At 39.1% G+C, this 27,665-nt stretch overlaps 1 protein-coding gene across 1 annotated transcript in view; it reads right to left on the reverse strand.

The window, feature by feature from the left end:
• Window positions 1-7,194: 7,194 nt before the first annotated feature.
• LOC144057640 (protein lifeguard 1) overlaps window positions 7,195-27,665 on the reverse strand; it is a 65,358-nt gene continuing 44,887 nt past the window's right edge. The window contains exons 3-9 of the mRNA XM_077575448.1: window positions 24,430-24,508; window positions 22,022-22,075; window positions 20,708-20,798; window positions 20,555-20,592; window positions 17,029-17,144; window positions 7,580-7,584; window positions 7,195-7,344 (exon numbers count right to left, since the gene is read on the reverse strand). Coding sequence (XP_077431574.1) covers window positions 7,195-7,344; window positions 7,580-7,584; window positions 17,029-17,144; window positions 20,555-20,592; window positions 20,708-20,798; window positions 22,022-22,075; window positions 24,430-24,508 — 533 coding nt within the window. The remainder of the gene's footprint in view (window positions 7,345-7,579; window positions 7,585-17,028; window positions 17,145-20,554; window positions 20,593-20,707; window positions 20,799-22,021; window positions 22,076-24,429; window positions 24,509-27,665) is intronic.

Below are 27,665 nucleotides of genomic sequence, written 5' to 3' on the forward strand. Positions count from 1 at the left end.
GATCATGACCCAATTAAAAATCAGTGCTGCGACCTAAATGAAAATTAAAAATTTAACCAGCAAGTTCGCCGTAAGTGTTCCATATCTGAGTCCACTTCTGAGAAGCCAAAGTTATAAAAGAGAAATGGGGAAAAAAATAGAAGGCCAAATTCAACAAGCATCAAACAACGGAAAATATAGTATTTAAAGATTAGAATGAATTTTGTACTACCCTAATTCACATAAGCTGTTCTCAATTTCCAAAACTGCGTTGCTCTAGATCACATCTCCTTTCTGACATAGTACAGAGTGCAAATGTCTACAAACAGAATACAACATACGACCTCAGGCACCAAACTCAGATGATTCCAGAACTTTGAGTCCACAACTGGAATTCATATTCCTTCCTGTCCTTGTCGATAGCAGTTTATGCAGGGCAAAGTTCAAAGCGGGCACTGGGCTTTGTGTACTGGAGTTCTCAGGAAAAGTTCATCATGGCAGAATCGATGATAATCCTGTCTGCTCAAAAAGTTGCTGGACATTATGCTCAAACAATGCATAAGAGTCATTGAACAGTCACAGGACGAGCGGATTTACAGTGTACCATCCTTTTCGCAGTCCGTGTGGTCACTTCCCCCCCCGAAAGTGACCATTGTTCAGTTCGCCTTCCACTCTGAACATCAAGCATAGCAGGAGAATGCTGTTCATTCCATTTCCAGCACTTTTTGGTTGAGTCACCCAAGTGAAACACCTTTCAGTCAAAGATTGAACCTGCCTGAAACATTTATACACTCGGAACAGACAGAGGGAGATGAGATCATAGCAAGAGAACACTGCTTGTTGTCATTCAATTTCCAAGAAAAAATAAAATAAAAAATTCCCCCAAAATATTTTGTTTTCCAAACCCCTAATTTATTCATTTTGTGGTTTTATTTGAATTTGATCACTACACTATAGCAAGTAGTAGTACTATATTTACGCATATGTCTACCATAGACATCTTCATTACGTGTTACCTCAAATTTAAGAAAATGTGACAGCTGTCAGTCACCCTGGCCACTTGGATGGAAGTCCTTTCCAGACTTCTAGAATGGGACTCAGATAAAGACAAAGGTTAAATCATTTTCACACCTACGAATAAGTTATCAGAGATGCAGGGGAAATATAAAAATCAAAAATGAAAAGTCTATTTCAATTAAAATTTGGTTTTATTACTTATTCAACTATATTACACAGATCTGATTTTAAAAATAATATGATAGTGGCCTGTAGTTAACACCTAGACCTCTATGTCCTTCCGCATAACAGGAACAATTTGATTTTAATAGATTAGCCTTAGACGACCCCTGCTATTCACACACACAACAGACTACAAGTCTCCCAAATGGAGACAATGGGAGAGAGGACTAAACTTATCACACCCCCCTGTCCTTTTTTATCTAGTTTAATTTAATTTTAACAGACAACAGTACAAATCACCACCTTCTTAAAACAGCAGCTCACGGCCCCCATCCTTTCAAAATATGCAGATTTCCTGCTTACCATTCTTTTTCACCCTTTTTTGAGGACAAAGAATTTTGGAGGGAAAAAATTACTTTCCACCCGTCTTTTCTTTCTTTCCTACACTTAACAATCACTGTCTCAAACCAACTTACACTTCCATTCACTTAACTTCTGCACTTTTCTCATCTCCACAAAGGCAGTGAGGAGAAACAGACCAAATGGCCATTTTGATTTCTAAAATCTCGCTAGAACATCACACAACACCTTTCCCATAATTAAAAATTGTTGGCATCACATCCACTGGGGAGGGAAAGGCCGCCCTCAGTTCCCGAACCAACACCTCCGCGATCTCCGCCAGGGGCGTTTCTCTCCCCAGCTGGTGGGTGCCAGCTGCCCCCTTGACCTGCTCTCCTCACTATCGCCCCTCCTCTCTTCCTCACTCAGCGCTCTGAGCATCTGCCGCTGCTCACGTAACATCACCTCACCTTCCTCATCACTCTCCACTTCCCCCTCGCTGTGATCAGCGTTGCTGGGCGTTGCCTGCCCCCGTCTCTGTGTTCCTGTCACCATTTTCTCTATCATCCCTCTTTCCTCAGTCTGCACCTTATGTCCATCAAACAACTTCCCCTGTGCCTCCTCCCTTATCAGCTTCGGAGTCCTCTTATTCCCTGCACTAGTGGTGCCCCCGTCTCCTGCTAACACCGCCCCTGACGTGCGCACGGGCGACTCACTCCCCCGCAGCCTTTTCCTCTCATTATTCACAGCCTGTTCGATCAACTGTATTGTTGCTGGCGTCATCCGTGACCCGTCATCTTCCACATCTAAAACCATTCTGCCCCCCAAAGTGACTACGGGGGCCATCACTGACGCCGTCGGATACGGAGGGGGCGCAAATACATACTGTCCCGAGCTCGGCAACTGTGGATAAACGCCTCTAAAACATTCCGCCTTTTCTCCCTTATCAATCACTTCATCCTCTCTCTTTTCCTCTTTCTTTTCCTCTCTTATCGCTGCCAGCGCAGTCGCAATAGTCGCCAATTGGTGAATGCCCCGTCTATCATTCTCTACATCTTTAACTTCTTTTCCAAGTTTATGACGCTTTCGCCATCCGACTCGGCTCTGTTCCTCCTCCATATCTTGAATATTTGCCAACATTCTGCTCTCCTTTTCCTGTAACTGCCGCGCTAACTTCGACATATCCCATGTTCCAGGTTCTCCGCGAAACAATTCATCCTTCCTTAATTTCCGAAACAACTTCTGACACCGTTCTCTTTCCTTCTTAATTCTCTTACTTTCTATTCCACTAATCAACTGTGATTCCATCTTAGCGTAATGACCATTAATCTCCGACCAGACTTCAGGGGACCCGAGACCCTCATCACACTTTCTCTTCTCTGCCATCCTTAAATCCACTCGCGCGTGTCCTAATCACTTCTCTTGCAGTTCAATTTTAGTTTTTACATTCACACCGCTTCCACACTGATACGTAAATCCCAGATTTTAAACCGTATCGATACGTAAATCCCAGATTTTAAACCGTATCTAACCACGAATAGTTGCGACCTATTCTAGTAGGTAAATCCCAGATTTTATACCCTACTAATGTCCACACTGTTACACTTTTACGCCGTTCCGCTCCTCCTTTCTCTTATAATTTAGCGTTGCCAATGTGCAGAATTTGAAAAGGAATCTGCTTACCTTATTTGACTGTGGGCCCAAGAGAAAAGACGGTCGGAGGTATGGCTTCTTTATCAGGTCGTCACCTGGTGTGGACTTGGATCCCAGATCCTCGAGTCCCAGACTCTTGTGGTTTTTCTCGAAGTCCCAGACTTCTTTTTTACCTCTCTTGCATCACGTCGGGGTCACCATAAATTGTTGGAATTTATTTCTATATTAATATAAATTTAAGTTAATAATCTGACTCCAATTTGTGACTTTACCAAACTATCACCCATCCAACAATAGCATGCTCGTTCTGCAATAGAAAGGTATCAGGAAGCCAGCATTTTCACACACGAGTGGATTTATTCCTAACACTCAAATCTAATACATAACAGCTGGGGTCCCGGGTCCCTACCCATACAATTCTATACGTCTCTGTCTCAAGCAGCCAACGTATTCTCATCCGAGTTGCCCCAGTGAATAGTTATACTACACAATATTTAAATGACACAGAAACAAAGGCATCCTGGCATTATTCTATTGGCTATGTGTTTTCTGCAGTTTAACTTTAGCTTGCTTTTCATTGGCCGATCTTCATCCGCAGCGTCACTGGGTGGCTTCTCCTGTTTTGTACTTTTCCGCCCCGGTGTAAAATAAATGTGGTTTACAACCTACTCTGATCTTATCGCGGCTCTGCATCTCCCCCTGCAATTAGCATCCTTTGTTGGCAACATTCCATTCCTAAAACCCCCACGTCCATCACACACATCCTGTATTTCACCCCCAACCACACAAACTCTTATATTCCTTTAACAGTACAGGATCAGTCATTTACAATCTTTCAAAAACATTAGTGGACAAAATCAAACTCCTCCTAGGAAAAACTGAACATCATTGTAAAAACTCAAAACATGTGGCAGAGGAACTCAAAGACATTAAACTAGAACAGGACAAAATATTAATAACATACGACAGTGTTGTTATTCACAAAAACGCCAGTAGATGTCACCCTCCACATAGTGAAGGAGAGACTAACCCGAGAGAAATCACTCAAAAAACGCACAAATTTATCAGTATTAGACATTATGCAATTTCTCACTAGTGTAGCAAAATCAATACACTTTCCATATAAAAACACAAGGTATAAAAGGAGGGTTTTGCCATTGGAGATCCTCTTTCGGCCATCATGAGCAACTTCTTCATGGACGACCTGAAAGAGAGGGCCATCACCACAGCACTGGCACACTATAAACCCACATTACGGAAACGCTAAGTGTATGACATTCTGGAAAAAGTAAAACAAGGACGAACACAAGATTTAACAGACGATCTCAACACAATGGACAAACCTAGAAATATCAAGTTTACACACGAGGAAGAACAACAAGGACAACTCGCTTTTTTGGACATAAGTATTCATCACAAACAGGATAGCAGCATCAAGACCACAGTCTACAGGAAACACACGCACACAGACCAGTATCTACTTTGGACCTCAGAACATCCCATTGCACACAAACTGTCAGTTGCAGAGGCGGGTAGTAACGAGTTGCATTTACTCCGTTATATTTACTTGAGTAACATTTTAAAAAAAATTACTTCTAAGAATAGTTTTACCACACAATACTTTTTACTTTTAATTGAATAGATGTGTGAAGAAGTAACGCTACTCTTACGCCGCTCTATTGGGCTAGAGTCATTACCCACCGCCTCATTCATACATTATATTACCGTATTTTCAGATAAGCGCTCCACTTGACTGACTGTGTGAGAGCATTTTCCGCGGACACTATAGTGATATGACGTTCACGAACGAATCAAGTCTGAATCGAGTTTGAACAGCTCTTCAATGTGACGATGGGAACCGAGTCTTTATAGAGATCCGTTCACATGCTCAAAAACTTTATTTATTCATTATTTTATGACTTGAAGATGGCAGCATTTCTACATTTATGTTTTTCTCTATCTGATGACATTGTTTTTTAAAAAATAAATCAGACTTCATGTTCAAGCAGTTACTCAGTACTTGATTTTTTTCAGCGAATACTTTTTTACTTGGACTTGAGTGATTTCTTTGATGACTACTTTTTACTTGTACTTGAGTAATATTATTTTTGAAGTAACGCTACTCCTATTTGACTAGAATTTTTGGCTACTCTACCCACCTGGTCAGTTGTTACAACATTATTCGAACGCCCAAGCATTATTACAGACATGGAGGACAGAAAGAGAAAAGAAAAACACATAAAACAGCACTAAAAAAATTTCAATATCTACGATGGGCATTAGAAAAAGGCAAACATCAGGTAAAAAAAACAAAAGAGGGAACCAAAAAAAAGAAACAAATTAAAAGAACAGACAATTAATAGAAGAAAAAAATCACATTACCATATATTAGAGGTGTCACAGAACAAATACAGCGAGCAACACAATATAGGTACAATAATTAAATCACAAAAAAAACTAAGGTAGGAATTAGTGCATCCAAAGGACAGTATACATCCAGACAATAAATGCAATGTAATATAAGAAATACGCTGCAAAACCTGCAATAAAACAAAAAAAAATGTTGGGGAAACAGAAAGATCTTTCAAGGAAAGATCATATATATACATTTTCAGAAGGAAAAAAGAACACCAAAAGAAAGGAAAGATCATATATATACATTTTCATAAAGAAAAAAGAACACCAAAAGAAATGTGACAAACAAACAGCAACACATTACACCAGAGCAGAAAAAGAAAGGGCCACACAAGAAAACCTAAAATCCGCCATGTCAGATCACTGGAAACGAGAAAACCACATCATGGACTGGGACAAAGAAAGCATCATTAGAACAGAAGAACAAAAATACAAAAGATGGATAAAAGAAGCAATAGAGATCAGGAAACGCGGACCGGACACACTAAACAGGAACGGAGGAACTTTTCAACTTTCCCACACATGGGATCCATTTCTCTGGAGATCATCGAGCGACGCAGAGCATAGTTGGCGTAGAGTGTCACATGACAGCTCCGACACGCCAGCTAAGCCCAGGAACATTAGCTGATAAGACACGTCAAAACTGTCAGTTTGACAGCTTCCGAGGAAGGCGGCAGTCGTCGCCAAAACTAGTCAAGGTAAAGCACAACCTTTTTTTGTCTTAAAAAAGAAAAAACACAGGAAGATATAGATTTGTAGACAAGATGATTTTTTTTTTTTTTTTACAGCAGACAGCAAGTATCAAGAAAGTCTAGGTTTCCAGGACCCCCAGGCAATGCCACGGCAGATCCAGGAAGTGATTCAGGCAAAGGGATTCCCAACCAACTACTCAAGATTGACATATTGTTTGGAAAATACCATCTATCTATCCATCTTCTTTGTCCGAGCAAAACACTGGGAAGTATGCATGGTGATTTCTTCACAGTATTGAATTTTTTAAATATATATATACACACACATATACTGTATATATATATATATATATATATATACACACACACATATATATATATATATATTTATATATACATACACACACACATATATATATATATATATATATATATATATATACATATATATATGTGTGTGTGTATAAGTGTGTATATATAAAAAAAAAGTTGTTTTTGTCTGTGTGTGCAGCGCACGCTAGTTGCGGTCGCTTTAGCATGACATCACTGGCAAGGTGAGGAGGGGCTCCCAGGTGGTGGCAGTGGAGACGCACTGCTTTTTAGTGTTGAGCCGAGTAGAGTAGGGAGATACCGTCGGTGGAAACAAGGCTTATTATTGTCATCATGGATACGCCACAAAGCTCCCTGCAGATAGTGGCTTAGAGATGTATTTGATAATAACAAAGATACATATAAACTAAGATAAGATAACCTTTATTAGTCCCACAATGGGGAGATTTGCATAATTTCAGCAGCAATAGTGGACACAGTAAAATAAAATAAAAAGATGTGCAAGGACACAGGTTATGTGCTCATCATTGTACAGTGTACGTTTAACTCAAGCACAAATGATGTTTTAGCTTGGTTTTTGCAAAGGCCTTGTCATGGAGGTTCGGTGTCAACGACAGAGGTTGATAAGTTTCAGCAAGAACATGAACAATAGAACAATGTCCAGGTAGAGACTAAGAACAGCAAACACATACTCAGGAGAGACCTCGTATTTTCTGTGTTTGTCACCCACAATGAGCTGGGTATCAAACACCAGGTACTGCAGCGATAGAGAAGATTGCGTCAAAAGCAGCGGTGATGACAGCTTGTTTGTGAGAATAAAAGAGACATTGTGCCAGCAAGGGGAGGAAGTTTCAAACAAACAAACAGGGCTGTATTCTTTGAGTGGAGATCTAGTCTTCTTAAATAATTCCATAGACAATGTTGCCCAGCTGAAAATGAGCGGTAACTAAGCAGTCCAAATGATCCCCTATCGGGCGGCTGGGGTGACCAACATTTTCTGTGGGTGCAAAAGGCATGCCAGGTGATGGGTCATGGAGGACCAAAACTGCCCAAATTAATTAATTTAATTAAATAAACGTCTGAATAAATAAATACATTTATAAAAGTGAAAACAAAAATGAATATAAAAATATAATTAAAAAATTAAATACAAATTACAAATGATTAAAAATGAAAATAAAAACAACTAGATATATATATATATATATATATATACACACACAAATATATACACATATATATATATATAAATACACAAATATATACATATACACATATATATATATATAAATATACATACATTTAGACATACATATAAATACATATACACATAAACATACATACATATATACAGAGAGTTGAGAGAGTGAGAGAAAAATTACAAAATTAATTAAAAATACACAGCACTGTTGGCAGAACATCTTTCATTTATGCTTATTACTACAATAAAGACCACTCAAGGTCATCTAACATTACAGCCGGGCTGCGAGGCATCCTAGATTACAGAGTAATGAAGACATATTGCAGTTCAACACGTGAATATACTCGCGATTATGGGTATAATGATCCTGGGTAATAAATGAAGCAGATGCAACATTGGCACAGATGAAAGGAGGCGGCATTTTGGCCTGCCTGCCCTTTTCACAGAGACAGGAAACGGCAGCTCCCACAGGAAAATCACTATCACTGATTACATAATAAAAAAACATAATAATAAAGACAACTTTTTTGACTCATTATTTTAATTAAAAAAAAGGATCTTTTCAAGATTTCACTTAACATACATCTTGTACTCGTTTTTAACTCTTTTACTGCCAAGGACGTTAAATGACGTTTAGTAAAAACTTACGGAGGGCTGCCAAGGACGTTAAAAGACGTTCTCCATTTTTTTTGGGGGGGGGGGGAAACGGGTGGAGGAAAGCCTTGGCCAGCTGTGGTGAAAGTTTCAAGCAGATCCAGTTAGCCTAATGACTATTTTTGGCCCCTAGATGGCAGCGATGACTCTCTTTTGACAAGATTGGGTAGGCGTCAGTAGAAGACGTGAGGCGGAGCTAGAGGGGACAATGGCTGGGGATGGGAAGCGAAAATGGCGACCGGTTGCAAGCAGCTCACGCTTGAGCATTTTTTTCAAAGACGAAAAGCATCGACCAATGCTAAAGAGCACATTGATGACGACGATGATCATCATCGATGATGATTTTGGTGACTCCGAGGTTGGAAGCATTGACGCGGCAGTAGAAGACGTGAGGCGGAGCTAGATGGCTGAGGAAGCGAACAATGGCGACCGGTTGCAAGCAGCTCATCGACCAATGTTAAAGAGCACAGTGATGACGACGATGATGATGATGGTGGCTCCGAGGTTGACGCCGAAGTTGGAAGCGTTGACGCGGCGGCTATGACAACGTCATAAAGCCTCACCGGCTAGCGATGCTAACACCGGAAAACGCGGAGCACAACCGAGCACTTCTGCTCAGGCGGACGTTGAATCGGACGACGAAGAGTGCCCCGAGTCCAATGCATATTCATCGGAGGAGTGGGTACAGTCTGCTACTTGCTATTCCCCGGAAAAAAAGGCCGTCAAGAAAGTGTAACGTCTGCACGCGAAAGGGGCAATCGCAGTGAAACGAATCTGTTGTGCAAATCCTGCTTCGTCTCCTTGCACGCAGGGGAGTGTTACAAAAAGAAAAACTGTATTTGAAACATCCACATAATTGTAAATAGTACCACAGTTGCACACATTTGTAAATAGTTTGCGAAATTGTTTTGTCAAATTGTTACACTGTTGAATGGAAATAAACGTAATTTGCAATCTAAAAACACTTTTTCATTGTTGTTGGTAATGTTTTACAGAAGTAAAGCACTATTTAGGTGTTTGTGGCATCATTCATGGACAAAAAGAAGTGTACAATTCACTAGAGTGCATGAAATAACATTGTTTCACAAAAAGCTTGTTTTCTCCGTTTTTTGTTTCAAAACAGAGCATTTCGGTGAAACTAACCATTTTTTATTGTTGATTACTGAAAAACGGAACAAGGTAGAAACACAACATTTCCTTTGGACCATGAAAGATCAGTCAAAATGCTTAAATCGGCTGGCACTGGCGGCATCCCTTTTCTGAAAACGTCTGGCAGTCAAAGAGTTAATTAAAACTCAACATTCATGGTGTACATTGTTTGTAAATATAACAATTAAATTTGGGGACATCATGCCCACAATTTTGTGTGACTTTGAATGCATACTGTCCTGCAATAATTATTATTTTTGACGTACTGTTATTGTCGAACACTGTCGACAGTGCAGAATGCGCAACAGTGGTAGATATAGACAGTTTTACCCTAAATGATAGTACAACTTCAATTGAAGGCCATTGTGGCTGTCAGATTTGCGTGGTGAGGTTGATGAAAGGTGGTCCGAGGTGCAGGAAAGTAAGGCAGCAAGCAGGGATAAAGTTACAAAAAAAGGGGGGGGGGGATTCTTTAACTAAACAAAACCAAGGTGGTAAACATGGTACTGGCAGGCAAAACAAAAGCAACATAATTCAGAATCGAAAAAAATCTGAGAGATTTGATTTGATTACAGCAGGACGTGGGGGAACAACAATGGAACGGCAAAGACTGAACGAAAAACAAGAACTAAGGCCCTGTCCAGACGGAAGCAAAGCCGGCTTTGTTCCTCAAACAAATCTCATACACACAGAACAGAAGCATTTCAAGTGTTCAAAAGAAGATGCTGAGGACGTTTAACGGCTGTAATGTGTATGCCAAGTCTGGAGTGGCGCTGTAGCGCAGCCGCAGGAAGTTAACGGAAAGCATAGAAGAATAATCAGCAAAGAAGACGGACACTTAAAAAAAAAACTTTATTGCAATCTACAGAACAAACATGGCTTTGCATGTAATTTAAAAAGTAAACTGACACAAAACTAATGCACCTGAAACGAAATAAATAAATAAATGCAACAAAATCTTTAAAATAAGGAGGAGGAACTTATATTTTTGTCATCACTACAGTATAACATAGCATATTGCAATGAACTGGGTTGTGTGTGTTAATATGTGTTGCCATTGAGGGCTTTTGGTAATTATGTCATGTTCTGTTACCGGTACTTTGAGTGCTGCTATTTACGAGTTCGTGTTTGCGACTTTCTGTGTCAAACATGAATACTACTCTACTTTCGGTGGCAAAACAAAATGACACCTTTGTGAAAAGACAACACAACAAAAATGCAAAATACTTTGTTTTGCCACCGACGGTATGGCATTACCAGTCTCACCCTAACCATAACCCTCAAAACACACACACAGTATAGAAATTGAATTAATATAAAAAGAAAAAAAAGAAAAGAAACGTGATGGGAATCAAACCCGTGACATTAGATTCATCATGCAAACGCCTTAACCATTACACCAGGCAGAAGTACACATTAAGTTGGGCATAATTAGTCTTTTTACATCTCAGATGATTGTAGTACTGGAGTGACGTGAACATACCGTGCAGCTCAAAAGTTTGTGAACTTCTTCAACAATTTAGACTTTCCAATTGTTTGAAAACACACAGTCGCTTTATAGATGAAAAAAGCATACTCCTCCTCTGAGGCTGGACAAAGGGTTAGTAATTATAATAGACAGACAAGTGATTTGCTGACATGTTTACTCCATTTCCCCTACCATCCCGGATATATGATGTAGGCAGGTAATGATCTTGGACCTTCAGTTTTTACGACATAATGAGTAATAACATGAGAACTTGACTCCCTTTCAGACACACACATTTCCTATCTCCATGAGAACTTGAAGGGAGTAAAAGTTCCAATACATTCCACAACAACATTATCACAGTGTTATTCATTACAATACAGTTATATTCCAATATATGTTTATAAGTAAATTCATAAACAGTAAAAATATAAATTGAAAATGTTAAATGTCTTCAGTAGCTAAACTAACCACTGAAATGGACTAATGAAATGAGTAGTTTAGCAAAGAAATTGTGCATCACTGACTGAAACAGAGACAAAACCACGTCATTTTAGTCTTACCCAGGTGAACCCATACAGGTCAGTCATGCTGAGAGGAAGAGAAATCTCAGGGGTCCTCAGGAAGTGGGCAGTGACAGCACATCTGTCTGGAGAAAGCTATAAAGCCATCAAAATTTTTTTAGCTTCATCATCCCACTGTGAAGCAGATCATCTGCAACTAGTGAACACTGCAAATTACTACAATCCTGCCTAAAAGTGGACGACCTTCTAAAATATCAGAAAGAACCACAAGAAAAATAATTCAGATAAAAAAGGCAACATGAACATCACATCAAGGGATTTGCAGACCTCTTTTGCTGCATCTGCGACACATGTGCATGCTTCAACAATCAGAAGAAAAGTCAATTGACAAGGCTTTCATGGAAGGCTTGCTAGGTCGAAACCTCTGCTCATAAAAAAAGATCAAAGCTGCCCATTTCAACTTTGCCAGGGAGTACCTGAACAACACTGAAGCTTTTTGGAAGTCCCTTCTGTGGACAGATGAGTCCAAAATTGAACTGTTTTGGCACAACTAAAACAGTCATGTTTGGTGAAAAGTCAACACTGCATACCAGCAAAAGAACCTTCACCCTAGAGTGAAGCATGGTAGTGAGAATGTTAAATTCTGGGCTGGCTTTTTATCCTCAGGACCTGGACAACTCCACATAATCCAGGGAATCAGAGGAATATTGTGAAATCCTTGAACATAACCTGAAGCCGTCCTTTGTGAAGTTACAGTGTGGTAGACGATGGATCATGGAACATGACAATAATCCAAAGCATTCCAGCAATACAACCAAGGAATGGCTGAAGAACAACAAGGATTCATCTTCTGTATGTGCCCAGTCAAAATCCTGACTTAAATTCTTTCAAAATACTGTGGTGGGGCCTAAAGCGGGCAGTTTATGCTAGACGCTCATCCAACCTCTCTAAACTGGCTGCATTTTGCAAGGAAGAGTGGCAAAAATGACCCAAAAGTAGATGTGAAAGACTTCTAAATCACTAAAGAAAGTGTTTGAATGAATTTATCATTGCAAAAGGAGGTGCAATGTCAGATTAAGCGAGAGGTTCACAGTTTTTCTTAAATCCACAACTTTTGTTCAAGAATTAATGACAATATTAACATTCTTTTTGTTCAAGTCCATTATTTTCAATGTCAGCATTGTAGATTTGGGTATGACTAAACATTTAATAAGGTTATTTTAATATTTTATGCAAAAAATCTGACCACGTCTGCAGGGTTCACAAACTTTTGAGAAGCACTGTATAAGATCAACCTGAAATTGTTTTCCAGTGACTTTTTAAATAGAATAACCTTTCCATATTGTGTTGCGGCATGTGATATGTCACATTGGCAATTGATTCACTGAGTTTATGTGGTAAAAAAACAGTATTTGTGTTTTGTTGGGAGTTTTTGGGCTATACACATGACAAACTAACGATTCACAGAAAAATAATGTTTCTCAGCAATGTAACATATTGCAAGCGTCTTTAACCGTAAAGAAATCTCATTACGTTATGTGCTTTCAGCACTAAATATCCCCAATATGCCAGCTGGGGCAAACCACCACACGTGTCTAGGGTCTGAAGACATCTAACATTTTCAATTTGTGGTTTTACTGTTTTTGAATTTACTTATAGACATATAGATGTGATATAATCATGAGTGTTTAAAAGAATACAGTGGGATGGTGATTTTGTGAACTTTATTTGATCTTCGTACCCTCAAAGCTATTGAAGATAGGAATGTGCATGATGTTATCAGAGTCTCTTGTCATTAGAGACTAAAAATCTGGGGTCAGATCTTGATTACATCTGTTCCCCCAATCAAGAAGGGGAACTGTATAAAGATGTCTGCTTACCATCAACATTACACCTTTGTTCAATCTAGGAGATGACATGTCTGTCCTTTGTTCAATCAAGAGCCGGGAGGAGGATCCTTTTATCCTTTGGTTATAAATGAGTTGATGTTCTGTAGACTGTTACACACTTGGGGTTCCACGTCGCATTCAGAGTGTGTGTCCTAACTGTGTCTTTAGAAGCTTCTAAATAAATTTTGCAAAGAAAACTTCTCCATCAGATCTCAATGCAATTTATTTGGAACACGCAAAGATTACACGTAATATAGTAATCAAATAATTCCTTCAGGTCACACGAGACACACTGCGTCATTTAGAAAATACTTCCAGCCCCAATTGACCCCCACAGTGAAGAAATATCTTACCTATCTCTTCATCACGTCCCAGTGTCACCCGTCCTCATAAAACCGTTGCGGCACAAATGAAAATTTTAACAGCACAATCCAGTACAAGCGTAGCACAAACAAATAGACCCATTTTGGGTCAGTTTTTTTTTCAATAGATGGGGGGCTGGGTGAACTCTGGATGACCTAAAAAATAATTTATGATAACTGCAAAACAGTAATAGCACAAACCTAACTTTTTATGGCACGAACCAGCACAAACGAAAGAGTCTATTTCCATCAAATTTTGCATTGGGTGGGGAGCCAACTTCATGCATGTCACTCCTCAATCCGACTCCCGGGAAAAAAGTGCACATATTAAGCCAAATATTAAGCACTTAAATAAGCTTAACTGTAGTGTCCCAGCTGAGAGCAGTCAGTAAACCACGTGCTAGCCTATGCACAAACATCAACTTTCTAGTAGAGCTGTGCGATAATTGAGATTTTGGTATCGATAGATACTAAGTAGATACAGTAGGTACTGGTGCCATTATAGCCAATGCCGATACCAAGTACTTTTAGGTTAATAAAATATGGCATTTTAAATCATTTGTCCTATTAACTCTTTGACTGCCAGACGTTTTCAGAAACGGGATGTCGCCAGTGTCAGCCGATTTAAGCATTTTGACTGATCTTTCAAGGTCCACAGAAAATGTTGTGTTTGGACTATGGAAACACACATACTACCAAATGAAAGATTGAACTCTCATCTTTCATCAGAAAAAAAGTTTGTTTCTACCTTATTCCGTTCTTCAGTAATCAACAATAGAAAATGGTTAGTTTCACGGAAATGCTCTGTTTTGAAACAAAAAGCGGAGAAAAAGAGCTTTTTGTGAAACGATATTATTTCATGCACTCTAGTGAATTGTACACTTCTTTTTGTCCATGAATGATGCCACAAACACCTAAATAGTGCTTTACTTCTGTAAAACACTATCACCAACAATGAAAAGGTGTTTTTAGATTGCAAAATACGTTTATTTCCATTCAACAGTGTAACAATTTGACAAAACAATTTCGCAAACTATTTACAGATGTGTGCAACTGTAGTAGTAGTTTCACTGCGATTGTCCCTTTCGCGTGCAGACGTTATACTTTCTTGTCGGCCTTATTTTCCGGGGAATAGCAAGTTGCAGACTGTATCCACTCCTCCGATGAATATGCATTGGACTCGGGGTACTCTTCGTCATCCGATTGAACGCCCGCCTGTGCAGAAGTGCTCGGTTGTGCTCCGCGTTTTCCGGTGTTAGCATCGCTAGCCGGTGAACCTTTATGGCGTCGTTATAGCCGCCGCGTCAACGCTTCCAACTTCGGCGTCAACCTCGGAGTCACCATCATCATCATCATCATCGATGATGATCATCGTCGTCATCAATGTGCTCTTTAGCGTTGGTCGATGCTTTTCGTCTTTGAAAAAAACTGCTCGAGCGTGAGCTGCTTGCAACCGGTCGCCATGTTCTCTTCCCTTCCCCAGCCATTGTCCCCTCTAGCTCCGCCTCACGTCTTCTACTGACGCCTACCCAATCTTGTCAAAAGAGAGTCATTGCTGCCATCTAGGGGCCAAAAATAGTCATTAGGCTAACTAGATCTGCTTGAAACTTTCACCACAACTGGCCAAGGCTTTCCTCCACCCGTTTCAAAAAAAAAAATTTAAAAAATTGGATGACGTCTTTTAACGTCATTGGCGGCCCTCCGTAGGTTTTTACTTGACGTCTTTTAACGTCCATGGCACTCAAAGAGTTAAATAACATGTTTTTTGTTTTGTTTTTTTTGCTTATTTTGTGTGCAAATTAAACGTTCTTGTTGGGTTCTTAAACATGCCATAATATAATATCCTCAACGGAAACATACATGGACTGTTGTTTAAAGTTACAATGTAGTAATAATTTTCATATTGTTAGTCCCTGTCGCTCCTCTGCACTCAAAGTAACGTCAGCCACCGAAGTTCCTCTAGTATAGATGCATACTTTATACGATACTTACATGTTGTGCTACACTAATGCCTAGCTCAAGCTAGTAGTTGGAAAAGTTCAAATGAAGCATAATATAACTCTTAGCGTAAGATGTACATAATTGTTACCGCCTGTGCCGCCTACTGCTGTCATTGGCTCGTGGTTATGAAAGGGGTAACCCAATGGGCTTATTCGGGTTTTTAGAAACCCAAATAAGAACATATTCAGGTTATTGCGCGTAAGAACATATTCAGGTTATTGCGCGTGTTTACATGGCATTTCAAAACCCGAATATTGCCAATATTCGGGTTTTAAAAGGGTTATTGCCTGCATGTAAACGTAGTCACTGTCACACAGTCAGTTGCATCCAGCTTACTGCCTGCCTTTGAGTAGAACTTTATTCTAATTATCACTCTTTGTCTAGATTTCCTGCACCTGCCGAAGCCGTACACTTGCCAGCCTGCCAAAGTCAACTCGCCTGTGGATTGTCTGCTCCCTACCTGCACTTTCTTACGTTCTAGGAGAATAAAACGTTAGTGTTTTTTTTTAGACTAATACATATGTCAAACTGAAGCAATTCCCAACATGCCGAATGTACCACCTACTATGACATGAGTTCCACCCACGTCATTAATAAAAACTTTAAAAATTTACTTCATTGTAGTCTTTATTTAAAATACATCAGATGTTTAAGAGAAAGGAGAGAGTTGATGAGGCAGATACAAACAGTAAAGTTTGTAGAACACCCAGGGATGATGAAAAAATTTAATTGAATGAAAATCTGTTTCTCATGTATACCTTGCTACAATTATGTGTAAGCGCAAAAGTGTAATCCGCCAGTAGCCTAATGCATGTGTAACACTTGTATTTTATTGCGTTTTATAGGCATAGCTGTGCCAAAAGCAGTTTTCTCTGCATTTTGGTGGTTTGAGGCTGTTTTAATCCCGCAAATCTTTTGTAATATGAACAAAAAATGGAGAATGCGATTCAGCAGGTACTGTAGCCTAGTCCCAGGATCACTGAGTGATTGGGTTGTGCTAGGAACAAGGAATAAACCTGACTGACAAATGCTTTGGTTTTATCAGTAATCATACTATTGCCAAGGGAGAAAGCCCATCGGTGTTTGAGGCTATGATGACTAAATGCTCAGCTTATCACCTATGACTGCAATAAGGACATTATCCATGAGCCACGTCACTGTGGTTTTATGATGGCACACCTTCTACTGCCAACTAAAATAAGAGTGTGTGACACACCTCACCTTTGACTGCATTGCAAATACACTCAGGGAGAAGGACACTAATGCTGTTGCACCCACGGCCCACATAACACCTTCAGCTGAGAAGATCCTGCAGTATAAGCAATTTCAAACAAACAAACAAAAGACATTCAAAACATTCATAGTTTCATAACTGAGAAGCATGAGCAGAAGGGTTCAGTCCTGCATAGCTGTCACATAAAAATGTGATATTATTTCCTTTGTGTGTCTGCTAGAGATGGTGCCCACAAGACATGTTACGTAATGTATTGTTTATCTTCATTTTATATCAGTTCCGCTTAAGACAGAATTCCATGAATATGATCATTGCAATGCATTATTCACACAAAGCCTTCAACTGAAACAGTGCATCAAGTCACTCATATATCACATTCTGATTTTCAACCATGTATTTCTTTATTCTGAAAAAAAAAATCTACATACTTTAGCTATTAAATTGACTTGGTAGGTAGGTAGGCAGGTAGGTAGGTGAATGGATGGACAAAGGGCTAGGTAAGGTTGGGGGGTATTTCTTTAAATGGCTAAGCCTTAGGTCAATATGACAGTTAGGGTGAGTGAGAGACCACTAGGGATATAACGATATATTAATGGCAATTATGCAATATTAAAACTCCCACAATATCATCGTCATCATATCACGATTTTAAAAGCAGCACATCTATTAAAAGGTTCCATCACCCTCTGGTGGTTAGTTTATTAGTGCAGTTTAATTTTAATTAGGTATGTTTTGGCCACCTACATGCAACGTTACACATTGTAATTCCTCCACAAATGGATGATGGGGCAAATTCTCCCGTTCGCGTTTAGGTCAATTGCTTACGGGCCTTTCTTACGCATTCTAAATACACCGCGATTCTCCTGTCTTAGCTTCTGACACACCCATCATGCGTACCCTGAAAATATGTGTGCAACCACCAAGAGGCATGATTCGGTGAAGTCTGAGGGTTCCCCCTAATTCAAGGAGCATGGAGTTTTCATGAGCCACGCAAATTCCATAGAGATCCACTTTGAAAATATGCCACAATTTGATCGTGAAATTAATTTACGTGGTGCATCCGAAAGTTATCGCCAGTGATGTGCACGTGGCTCATCTGCAGGCTACTTCAAAGCAGTTTGTGTTTTTGTATTTAATTTCATCAGAATACCGTGCTCATAACGGAAGGCTTAGAATTGAAAGTTACGTTGCCAACCACACTGCAGGAGTACGTGGCACATCACCCCTCCCACTACTCCCCCCAAAAAAAGAAAAGAAAAAGAAATCTATAACTTACGGCCCATTATTAAGATGACTATTGTTTGTGATTGGCACTTCATTGGCAAGTCCCCTCACATGAAGAAAATCGAAAACTGGCGCTATATATGGAGGTAAATATGGTGCAAAAGTAACTTGTACTTGTAAAAAAATGTTTTTAGTTGTATTAAAAAAAATTGTACCTGTAGAAAAAAGTATAAATTTGTATCTGTAAAAGTCGTGATTTGTACCTGTAAAAAAAATTGTACCTGTAAAAGTCATGATTTGTACATGTACAAAACTTTTTTGAACCTGTAGAAAAAAGTATAAATTTGTATCTGTAAAAGTCATGATTTGTACCTGTAGAAATGACAACTTGCAGTCAGGTACAGGTACAACAATTTTTTTTAATACAACTAAAACATTTTTTTTACAGGTACAAGTTACTTTTGCACCATATTTACCTCCATAGCTATATGCTTTATTCAATATAACAATGACGTCACGTTTGGCCGTAATTGTAATATATAAGAGACACATATACAGCCGTTTGGCAGTCACTGAGCGTATGGGACAGGTGTTAAAATCGTGCCAAAACCCCATACACCAAACGTGATTTACTCACACCCAGCAATTCACAAACAAACTCGTCATAATAATCAAAATATCCTTGAAGTACAAAACACTCACGTGACAGCGGTAAGATTGTGCCAAAAGTCACGTGACTGTAATCAGTAGTTGTAGAATTGCTTTTTTGGTACGTGAAGGATTTTTTGGTACATTTTTCTATTTTTGTACTGTACAGTTAGATTTTAGTTTGTAATTGAAGGATATTTTTTGTACTCAAAAGATTTTTGTTTGTACTGTACTTGAAATATCTATATTTTTTGTACAAGAAAGATTTTGTTTGTACTTGAAGGATATTTTTTGTAATTGAATAAATGTTGCTTTGAATATGTAAAACATGCTGTATTTGTTTCTGAAACAGGATGCATTTGTTTGAAAGTTACAGTTCAAAATGCATTAGTTTGTGAATTATGTTTTGCATGCAAAACACACTGAGTTTGTTCGCGAAATGCTGGGTGTGAGTAAATTACATTTTATGTGTCTGTGGGGTTTTGGCATGTTAACTCCATACCACCCGTCCGCATGTCAACATGAATCTCCCGAGTTGGCCATGACCGTCATCACCCGCTCTCAACAGCTGTGAAATGACTCAAAACATGCAATATGAGGCGCTTGTCCTCAGTACAGGCTCCTGAACATGCTTCGGGTCTGGGAGAATACGCACACCTCTAGATTTGACAGGGGATGCCCTCATTTAAATATCGCTCTACCCAGAGTGCGTACATTTTATGAAGGTGTGTAGTGACATGTTTGAGTCGATGGGACAATCTGCACAGCCAAAATAGTGCGTAGCAGAGAGCCTTTTTTGACTTAAGCGCCCGGGAGAATATGCCCCTATGTGTGTGTGTGCCTTAGCAAGGAATTGCCTTAGTATTAACATGTTATTAGTGTTACTAATTGAGCTATATGTATAATTATGACATCATGACTATTAACATTGTATTGACGTGACATTTAAAATAAAATGACTGGCCAAGCTTTGTCACAGCGGTTATATACAAAAACACAATATTGTGTTTTTTTCTAAATCCACCCCCAAGGCCCCCCCGATACCGAGTTTTTAGTGTAAAGTTCTAATGTTCTTTTATCTTTAATGCTCGCTATACTAAAATTAACAACCAGGAAATTGTATATTCTCTGTTGAATTATTTACTGGATGCCAGAAAGATCGAGCACACAGGTGCGGAGCCATTTCTGCTGGATGTGGAAGGTCTAATTTGTCCAAAATGGTTAATACTTTTATACTGTCTTGGCCACCCTCCGAAACGGGGGAGGGCTCACTCTAGCCTAATTGGTTTCAACTAGATAAGTAAGGTAGAGTGCATATAAACAGGAAGACGCCAAGCCAGGACAAAGCAACACAACGGCCTAGCTCAAGTCACCTATCAAATCATTAAGAGGCCTAATCGAACAGCAGCATCGTGAACTTTTTTAAATAAAAAATAAATAAAAAACTTCCCCACTATATCGCAAAAATTATCGGTTTGTGAGGTTTATATTGTGATAATATCGTATCGTGACATTTTGATATTGTTACATCCCTATAGACCACTTTACTGTAGTACCATCAAATGTACATTCCTGTGTATGGTTCAGCATGAGTTTGGGGAACAAATACTCACACTGCTACTGATCCCAGCATCAAGCCCTCTGCAATAGTCTGTCACAAATATGGATATAGAAGAAGAGACAGAAGATGTAAATACATGCTCCAAAAAATAGGAAAAGCAGTAAAAGAGAGCAGGTGAGGTGGCTTTGATTTGTGTGCTACTCACAAACAAGCCCAGGGTGATGAAATTGAGGGGGACCCGACGGCGAATGTTGTCACAGCAGGACAAGACCACAATAAGTACGGTTACCGTCCCCCTATTTCCCCAAGAATATAGAGAATGTCGTCAATGACAAATATAACAGCACTTACGTTCATATATGAGTTTACGGAATGTACTGTATTATTTATTCACAGTGGAGTCAGCAATTTCATCCACTGAAACTCAGTGCTGTAACAGTCTGATTTACTTTTCTGTTTTTTATTAGCAACATTTTCATTTAGTTGACGTGTTAATTAATTTATTCTTCTTCTTATTATTATTATTATTTTATACATATACATATTTTTTTTTAAGAGTTCAGTATTGTTCATTCGGTAATTTCACCGATTTGACATGTCATCATCATTGCTCTCTCTCTTTTTATTTTTATTTTTTTATTTTGTATGTGGGTGAGTATGTGCATGTATGTGCGTGTGTGCATGAGTGTGTGTGTGTGTGTGGATGCGTGCGTGTGGGTGTGTACTCATTAGTTCACCTAAAACCTATTAAAAATCCCATACCGTTCACCTAAACCGAATACTTCAGAATCCAGCTAGAGTCGTGAGGTTGTCAGGAGATCCGAGGAAGGATCAAAGAAAAGAAAGGAAAGTGAAATCCAGCACCGACCAGACATTACCTACTACCCACCGGGTTACCAACCAGAGTCTTTCACCAACCCCAGAAACATCTAAATTCCAACAAATTAGGGAGCGCTCAAGAGACCAAAGGAGAGACTGAGGAAAGGAAGGAAGGATAGATGAAGCAGAATGAGATCCACAGACATCAGCCTCCACCGATTCAACGACCAGAGGAAGAAGCAGATTGTGTTTGAATTTTGATAGATGCTGGTGTGGTGGATCTGACATGCATGAAACCCTCCACCAAAGAGGGGAGCCGTTGACCCCGGCCAGGACAGAGCAAGCACAACACCTCAGGGCCTCCCAGGCCACGGCAGCGCCAAGGGACAACCCCTGGGCCCCGCAGGGGCCACCGGCCGGAGAGCAAACCTTGGAGCCACGAGCGCCCCCCACCCCAACACGGCCCGCGCCCCCAACCCAACGCAGCAGGATGGGGCGCGGCAGGCCCGCCAGGCCCCCCACCAGCCCACAGCCCCCGCTCCCCCCAAGACCCCCTCAACCCCCATCCACCCCGCCATCCACCACAACCCAGCCCCAGTCGCCCCAAGGCCCCCCAACCCCCTGACAACCCCCCCCCCCCCCAATTTAGTTGACTTATTAACAAGAGAACAATCTGAACAAATGTTTTTTGATAACTTACATCATGGCATAGGAGAACCAATAGTAGGTCAATGTCCATTCCTTTAAAGGATCCCTGTTATTTTGAGAAGAAAAATGGGAGAGGAAGGCAGCATTTAGTAGAGTTGCTATTTCTTTGATGGAGGCACTAGAATCATTGCATTAAATATTAACAGAGGACAGGACATCATGCACATGGGAGCTGAATGCAATTTGTAAAAATAAATTACTGTTACTGAAATTACTGTTTCACCGTATCCATTATGCAACACATAAAGCTCTATAGCAACTGCAAGCCAATATATTGAGAGGGATAATTTACATTTTGCTCTCTAGCAACTTGCCGCATATTACTGTATTTTCTGGAAGTCACACTTTTTTTCATAGGTTGGTTGTTCCCGCGACTTATACTCTGGAGCGACTTGAAAAATATACTGGGGGTGTATAATTTCACAGACAGCCACATTAGGGCACTCTAGACTTATGCATTGATATCTCCTACTCCTTAACAATTAAATATTTAATCAGTAAACGTTAGCTTACAAAGACAACTGAGAACAACTGAACACAAATATCCCGCAGAAGAAAACCATATACTACAGACTACAAGCTGCAAGTAGTGAACCTTGATTGTGTTAGCATGTCTTACACCTATTCAGCCTGTTCTCTATTCTTATAACTTGCCTTCCAAGATGACATAATCTCTGTTTTGGGTCAAGTAGTTTGTAAAATAAATTACCCACAAAAAATGCGATTTATACTCCAGTGTGACTTATATATATTTTTTTCTACCTAAGTATGCATATTTGGCCTAGTGCAACCTATACTCCGGAGCGACTTTAAGTCTCTTAGCTTCTTAATCAATATCCATGGAGCTCTGCGCAGGTGTGGTAGTGTTAATTTTATCTGCCAATTTTAAATGTAGTCTTAGTTTTAGTCCAGTTTCAATCAGGCTTGTTAGTTTTTATCATAGTTAGTCACCCTCATCCCATTTTTATTTGTCCATTTTTAGTCGACTATGAATCTAGCATTTTAGTTTTTATTTTAGTCCAAGAAAAAAACATTTTATTTGTCAATTTTTTGTCAGTAAAAAATGTCAACATTTTAGTTTAGTTTTAGTCAGGTTAATTATTTTACCCCTGTATATATTATTTTGTCAGCAGATAATGTTGAACATTTCACATACAATTTTCTCTCATCTTTTTGATTAAAAACAACACACACAATTACAGTACATCAATAAGTGGCTACTATGACTCTATGCTTTGAATTTGAGGATTAACTTTATTGTTGGAACACTATAGCCATTGGATTAATGTTACGCTATAACTATAATTTACTTCTTTTTTTAAACTTTTCACCGTGAATCCACCTTCTGTCTGTCCCATGTGTTTGTGCATGTTGCACTCACTAGCTGCAGATTTGAGAAAGGGGGTGTGTATGTGTCACATGACAGTGTCACAGTGACAGATTATCAGAGACAGATTTTACAAAATTATCATCGTTTTTGTTCATGAACTACAATGTCCTTAGATTTTAGTCTACTTTTTATTAAGTGAAGTACATTTTCATCTCATCTTTATTAGTCGACGAAAATGCATAGTGATTTAGTCCCAGTTTTAGTTAAATAATGAGGGTTTTAGTCTAGTCTAGTCTAGTTTTAGTCTGGTGAAGAATGTGTGTTGCCAAAATTATTCTTGTTTAGTTTTCATTGAAAAAATTCCATTCAATTATGGTGCAATAGCCAAGGGTGCAGATCCAAGTTTCTTTTTATTGTATCAATGCAATTCCATGGGAGACAGACATGACTTTTCTAAATTTTTCAACAGTAAGCTTGTTTTACACTCGTTTTCACTTTGTATGTCTTATTATATGAATGTTAAGGTAAGAGCTAGGTAAGAAAAGATGAAAAAGTCGTTTGCATACTACTTAAAAGAAAAATACTATCTTACTTTTTGGTAGGGTAATTGTATGCCAGCGGACGTGTTTGCTCAGATATAAGTGCAACTAAAAAGCCAGATAACAATGTAAAATGATAATAATGCTAACACGGTAATTTTAACTGTAATTGTTATTAGAAACAACTAAACTAACTGCTGAACACTGCTGAAAATCTTATCTTACAGTAAAACTGGGGGTTGTGGGGACATTGTGGTTTCTGACTTGCATCCAAATTAACCTACAATACTATTGTTCATAATCATAAACATAAAGAGAAAAACAATAGAAATCTACTATATTCTTGTTACATTCAACGTGTGTCAACAAGTGATTTGATTATAATTTAGTGTGGCTCTGAGCTTGTTCGTAACACATCCTTGGTGTAGCTGCGACTTTTCTTTTCTTTTTTTCTTTTTCTAGTTAGCAGTCAGTTGCCTCACACTTCTTCATCTCATATAGAAGGTGTTCCTTGGTGTAATGGTACCTCACCAGTAAAGAAAAGCACAGATGATCCCCACAGTCACCAGCAGCTGAATCATCAAGGTCAGGTAGACTTTCTTTATAAAACCTGTTGACAACAGTGCAATGATACTATAAGAAGACAAGGTGCCTGAAAGGTGCCTAGCTGTCAGTGTGAATATGAAGGTCGGCATGTGTTTATAGAACAAATGTAAAATTGTTGCTCAATGTTATATTATTGTTCTGCATTCTGACCAACCAGTCTTATTTCAAAAGATTTGTGTGTGGGAGGTGACGAGCATAGAGGGATTGCAGCAGGGATCAGGAAAACATTTCCAATTTCAAATCAATTGAAAGAAAACAAAGGCATACTGTAGTTCTGAGGTTTTGAATCCAAACTCCAGCCTTACTGCGAGGATTTTATTCAATTCAATTCAATGCAATTAAATTTTTAAAAGAAAAGAGAAAAAAAGCACAATTTAAAAACAGTGTAAGGAGGGAATGAAGCCGAAATGGCTTATATAAGATTCCACTCCATACTCAAAGGGTCATTATCAAATAAAAAATCTAGATAGACATTAAAATCTATCAAAACAAGAGAACAAAATGAATTGAATTAAGAAAAGAAATAACAGAGAATAAGAGGTACAGACAGTAAAAATGGATTTAAGATTTCATTATAAATAGACAGAGGGAAATGTAAAATGATTATAATCGGAATAAGAGTACATGTAGCTTCAATAATATTTTAAAACAGTATAAGAGGATACATTTTAATAATTATAATCAGGATAAGAGTAAATGTAGCTTCAAAAAATTTCTAAAAACAGTATAAGAGGATACATTTTTCAACGACGTATTCAAGTCATTTAAAAATTTAGGACATCTGAATGCAATATTGTTCTGGTAGTGAGATGTTTGACATAAGGGCAAATGGAAATTGCAACCATTCCTCGTAGAATACAGGTAAAAATCAGATCAAAAGGCAAATAAACTTTGAAAAATAACAGACAGATCTTGCTTGTTATATATAGACATACTTGTGCATAAGTAATCAAGAATTTAAGTAATTCATCTTATGAAATGGTAGTATGGAATATTTTTGAAAGAGAGGTAAAGAAGGTTTACGAGGCGTGCTTCGCCGACATTAAACAATGGATGTTGTTTAATTTTTTGCTCCTTAACCCAGACAAAACCGAAATGTTGATTGTCGGTTCCGCTTGTCATCGGCATCTGTTCACGAACACCAAAGTGACTAAAAAATCTCTGCGTTATTTTTTACCCAAATCTCTCTTTTCACATGCATATTAAAAACATTACTAGAACTGCTTTTTTTCACCTTCGTAATAGTGCTAAAATTAGTCAAATTTTGTCTGATGGTGATGCAGAGATTATATTTCATGCGTTTGTTATGTCTCGTCTCGATTAATGTTATGTATTACTCCCTGGTCTTCCCATGACCAGTCTTAGAAGTCTGCAGTTAGTGCAAAAAGCTGCAGCTAGACTTTTGACGTGGACGGGAAAGTCTGATCATGTTACCCCGATACTAGCCAATTTGCATTGGCTTCTAGTCCACTTGTGATGCGAATTCAAGGTTCTGTTACTTACATACAAAATATTACATGGCTTAGCACCTTCCTATCTCGTTGATTTAACAGTACCGTACGTTCCGACACAAAACCCTCTTGGTGATCCCAAGAGCCAAAAACAAGTTCGCGGGTTCAAGAGGGTTTAACTCTTTGACTGCCAAAAACGTTAAATAACGTTTAGTAAAATCCTACGGACTCCCAAAGACATTAAAAGACGTTCACTATGGGGTTTTTTTTTCTTTCTTTTTTGGGAAACGGGTGGAGGAAAGCCTTGGCCAGCTGTGCTGAAAGTATCAAGCAAATCTAGTTCGTATAATGCCTATTTTTGGGCACTAGATGGCAGCAATGACTCTCTTTGGACAAGATGGGGTAGGCGTCAGTAGAAGACGTGAGGCGGAGCTAGAGTGTTGAGGAGAGAATGGCTGAGGAAGCGAACATGGCGACCGGTTGCAAGCAGCTCACACTTGAGCATTTTTTTCAAAGACGAAAAGCATCAACCAATGCTAAAGAGCACATTGATGACGACGATGATGATGATGGTGACTCCGAGGTTGACGCCGAAGTTGCAAGCGTTGACGCGGCGGCTATGATCACGTCATAAAGCCTCACCGGCTAGCGATGCTAACGCCGGAAACCGCGGAGCACAACCAAGCACTTTTGCACAGGCGGACGTTCAATCGGACGACGAAGAGTACCCCGAGTCCAATGCATATTCATCGGAGGAGTGGGTACAGTCTGATCACGGAGAAGACACTGGTTCTGGACTACGATGCCACCATGAATCGAGTGGATAAGATGGATCAGAACATCTACCACCCGTTATAGGAACTGAAGGACATGAGGAAGCCAGACGTAACACCACCGTAACGTCACCGTATCATGATCCTGAGAGTAGATTTGATGGCAACATGACCAAACACACTCTGCAGTATATACTTGCTATTCCCCGGAAAAAAAAGCCGGCAAGAAAGTGTAGCGTGCACGCGAAGGGGCAATCGCAGTGAAACTAATCTGTTGTGCAAATCCTGCTGCGTCCTCTTGCACAAATTGTATTTGAAACATCCACACAGTTGTAAATATTACCACGGTTGCACACATTTGTAAATAGTTTGCCGAATTGTTTTGTCAAATTGTTACACTGTTGAATGGAAATAAACGTATTTTGCAATCTAAAAACACTTTTTCATTGTTGGTGTTTTACAGAAGTAAAGCACTATTTAGGTGTTTGTGGCATCATTCATGGAAAAAAAAGGTGTCAAATTCACTAGAGTGCATGAAATAATATCGTTTCACAAAAAGCTTGATTTCTCCGTATTTTGTTTCAAAACAGAGCATTTGGGTGAAACTAACCATTTTCTATTGTTGATTACTGAAAAACGGAATAAGGTAGAAACAAACTATTTTTTCTGATGAAAGATGAAAGTCCAATCTTTCATTTGGTAGTATGTGTGTTTCCATAGTCCAAACACAAAATTTTCTGTGGACCTTGAAAGATCAGTCAAAATGCTTAAATCGGCTGGCACCCACAGCATCCCTTTTCTGAAAACGTCTGGCAGTCAGAGTTAAGATTCGGGCTCCAGTGCTCTGGAATGTCCTACCCTCGGAGGTCAGAGACGCTACCTCTGTAGAAACGTTTAAATCGCGTCTTAAGACTCATTTTTATACTCTTGCATTTGG

The sequence above is a fragment of the Vanacampus margaritifer genome, chromosome 9 (assembly GCF_051991255.1).
Source record: "Vanacampus margaritifer isolate UIUO_Vmar chromosome 9, RoL_Vmar_1.0, whole genome shotgun sequence".
Classification (NCBI taxonomy): domain Eukaryota; kingdom Metazoa; phylum Chordata; class Actinopteri; order Syngnathiformes; family Syngnathidae; genus Vanacampus; species Vanacampus margaritifer.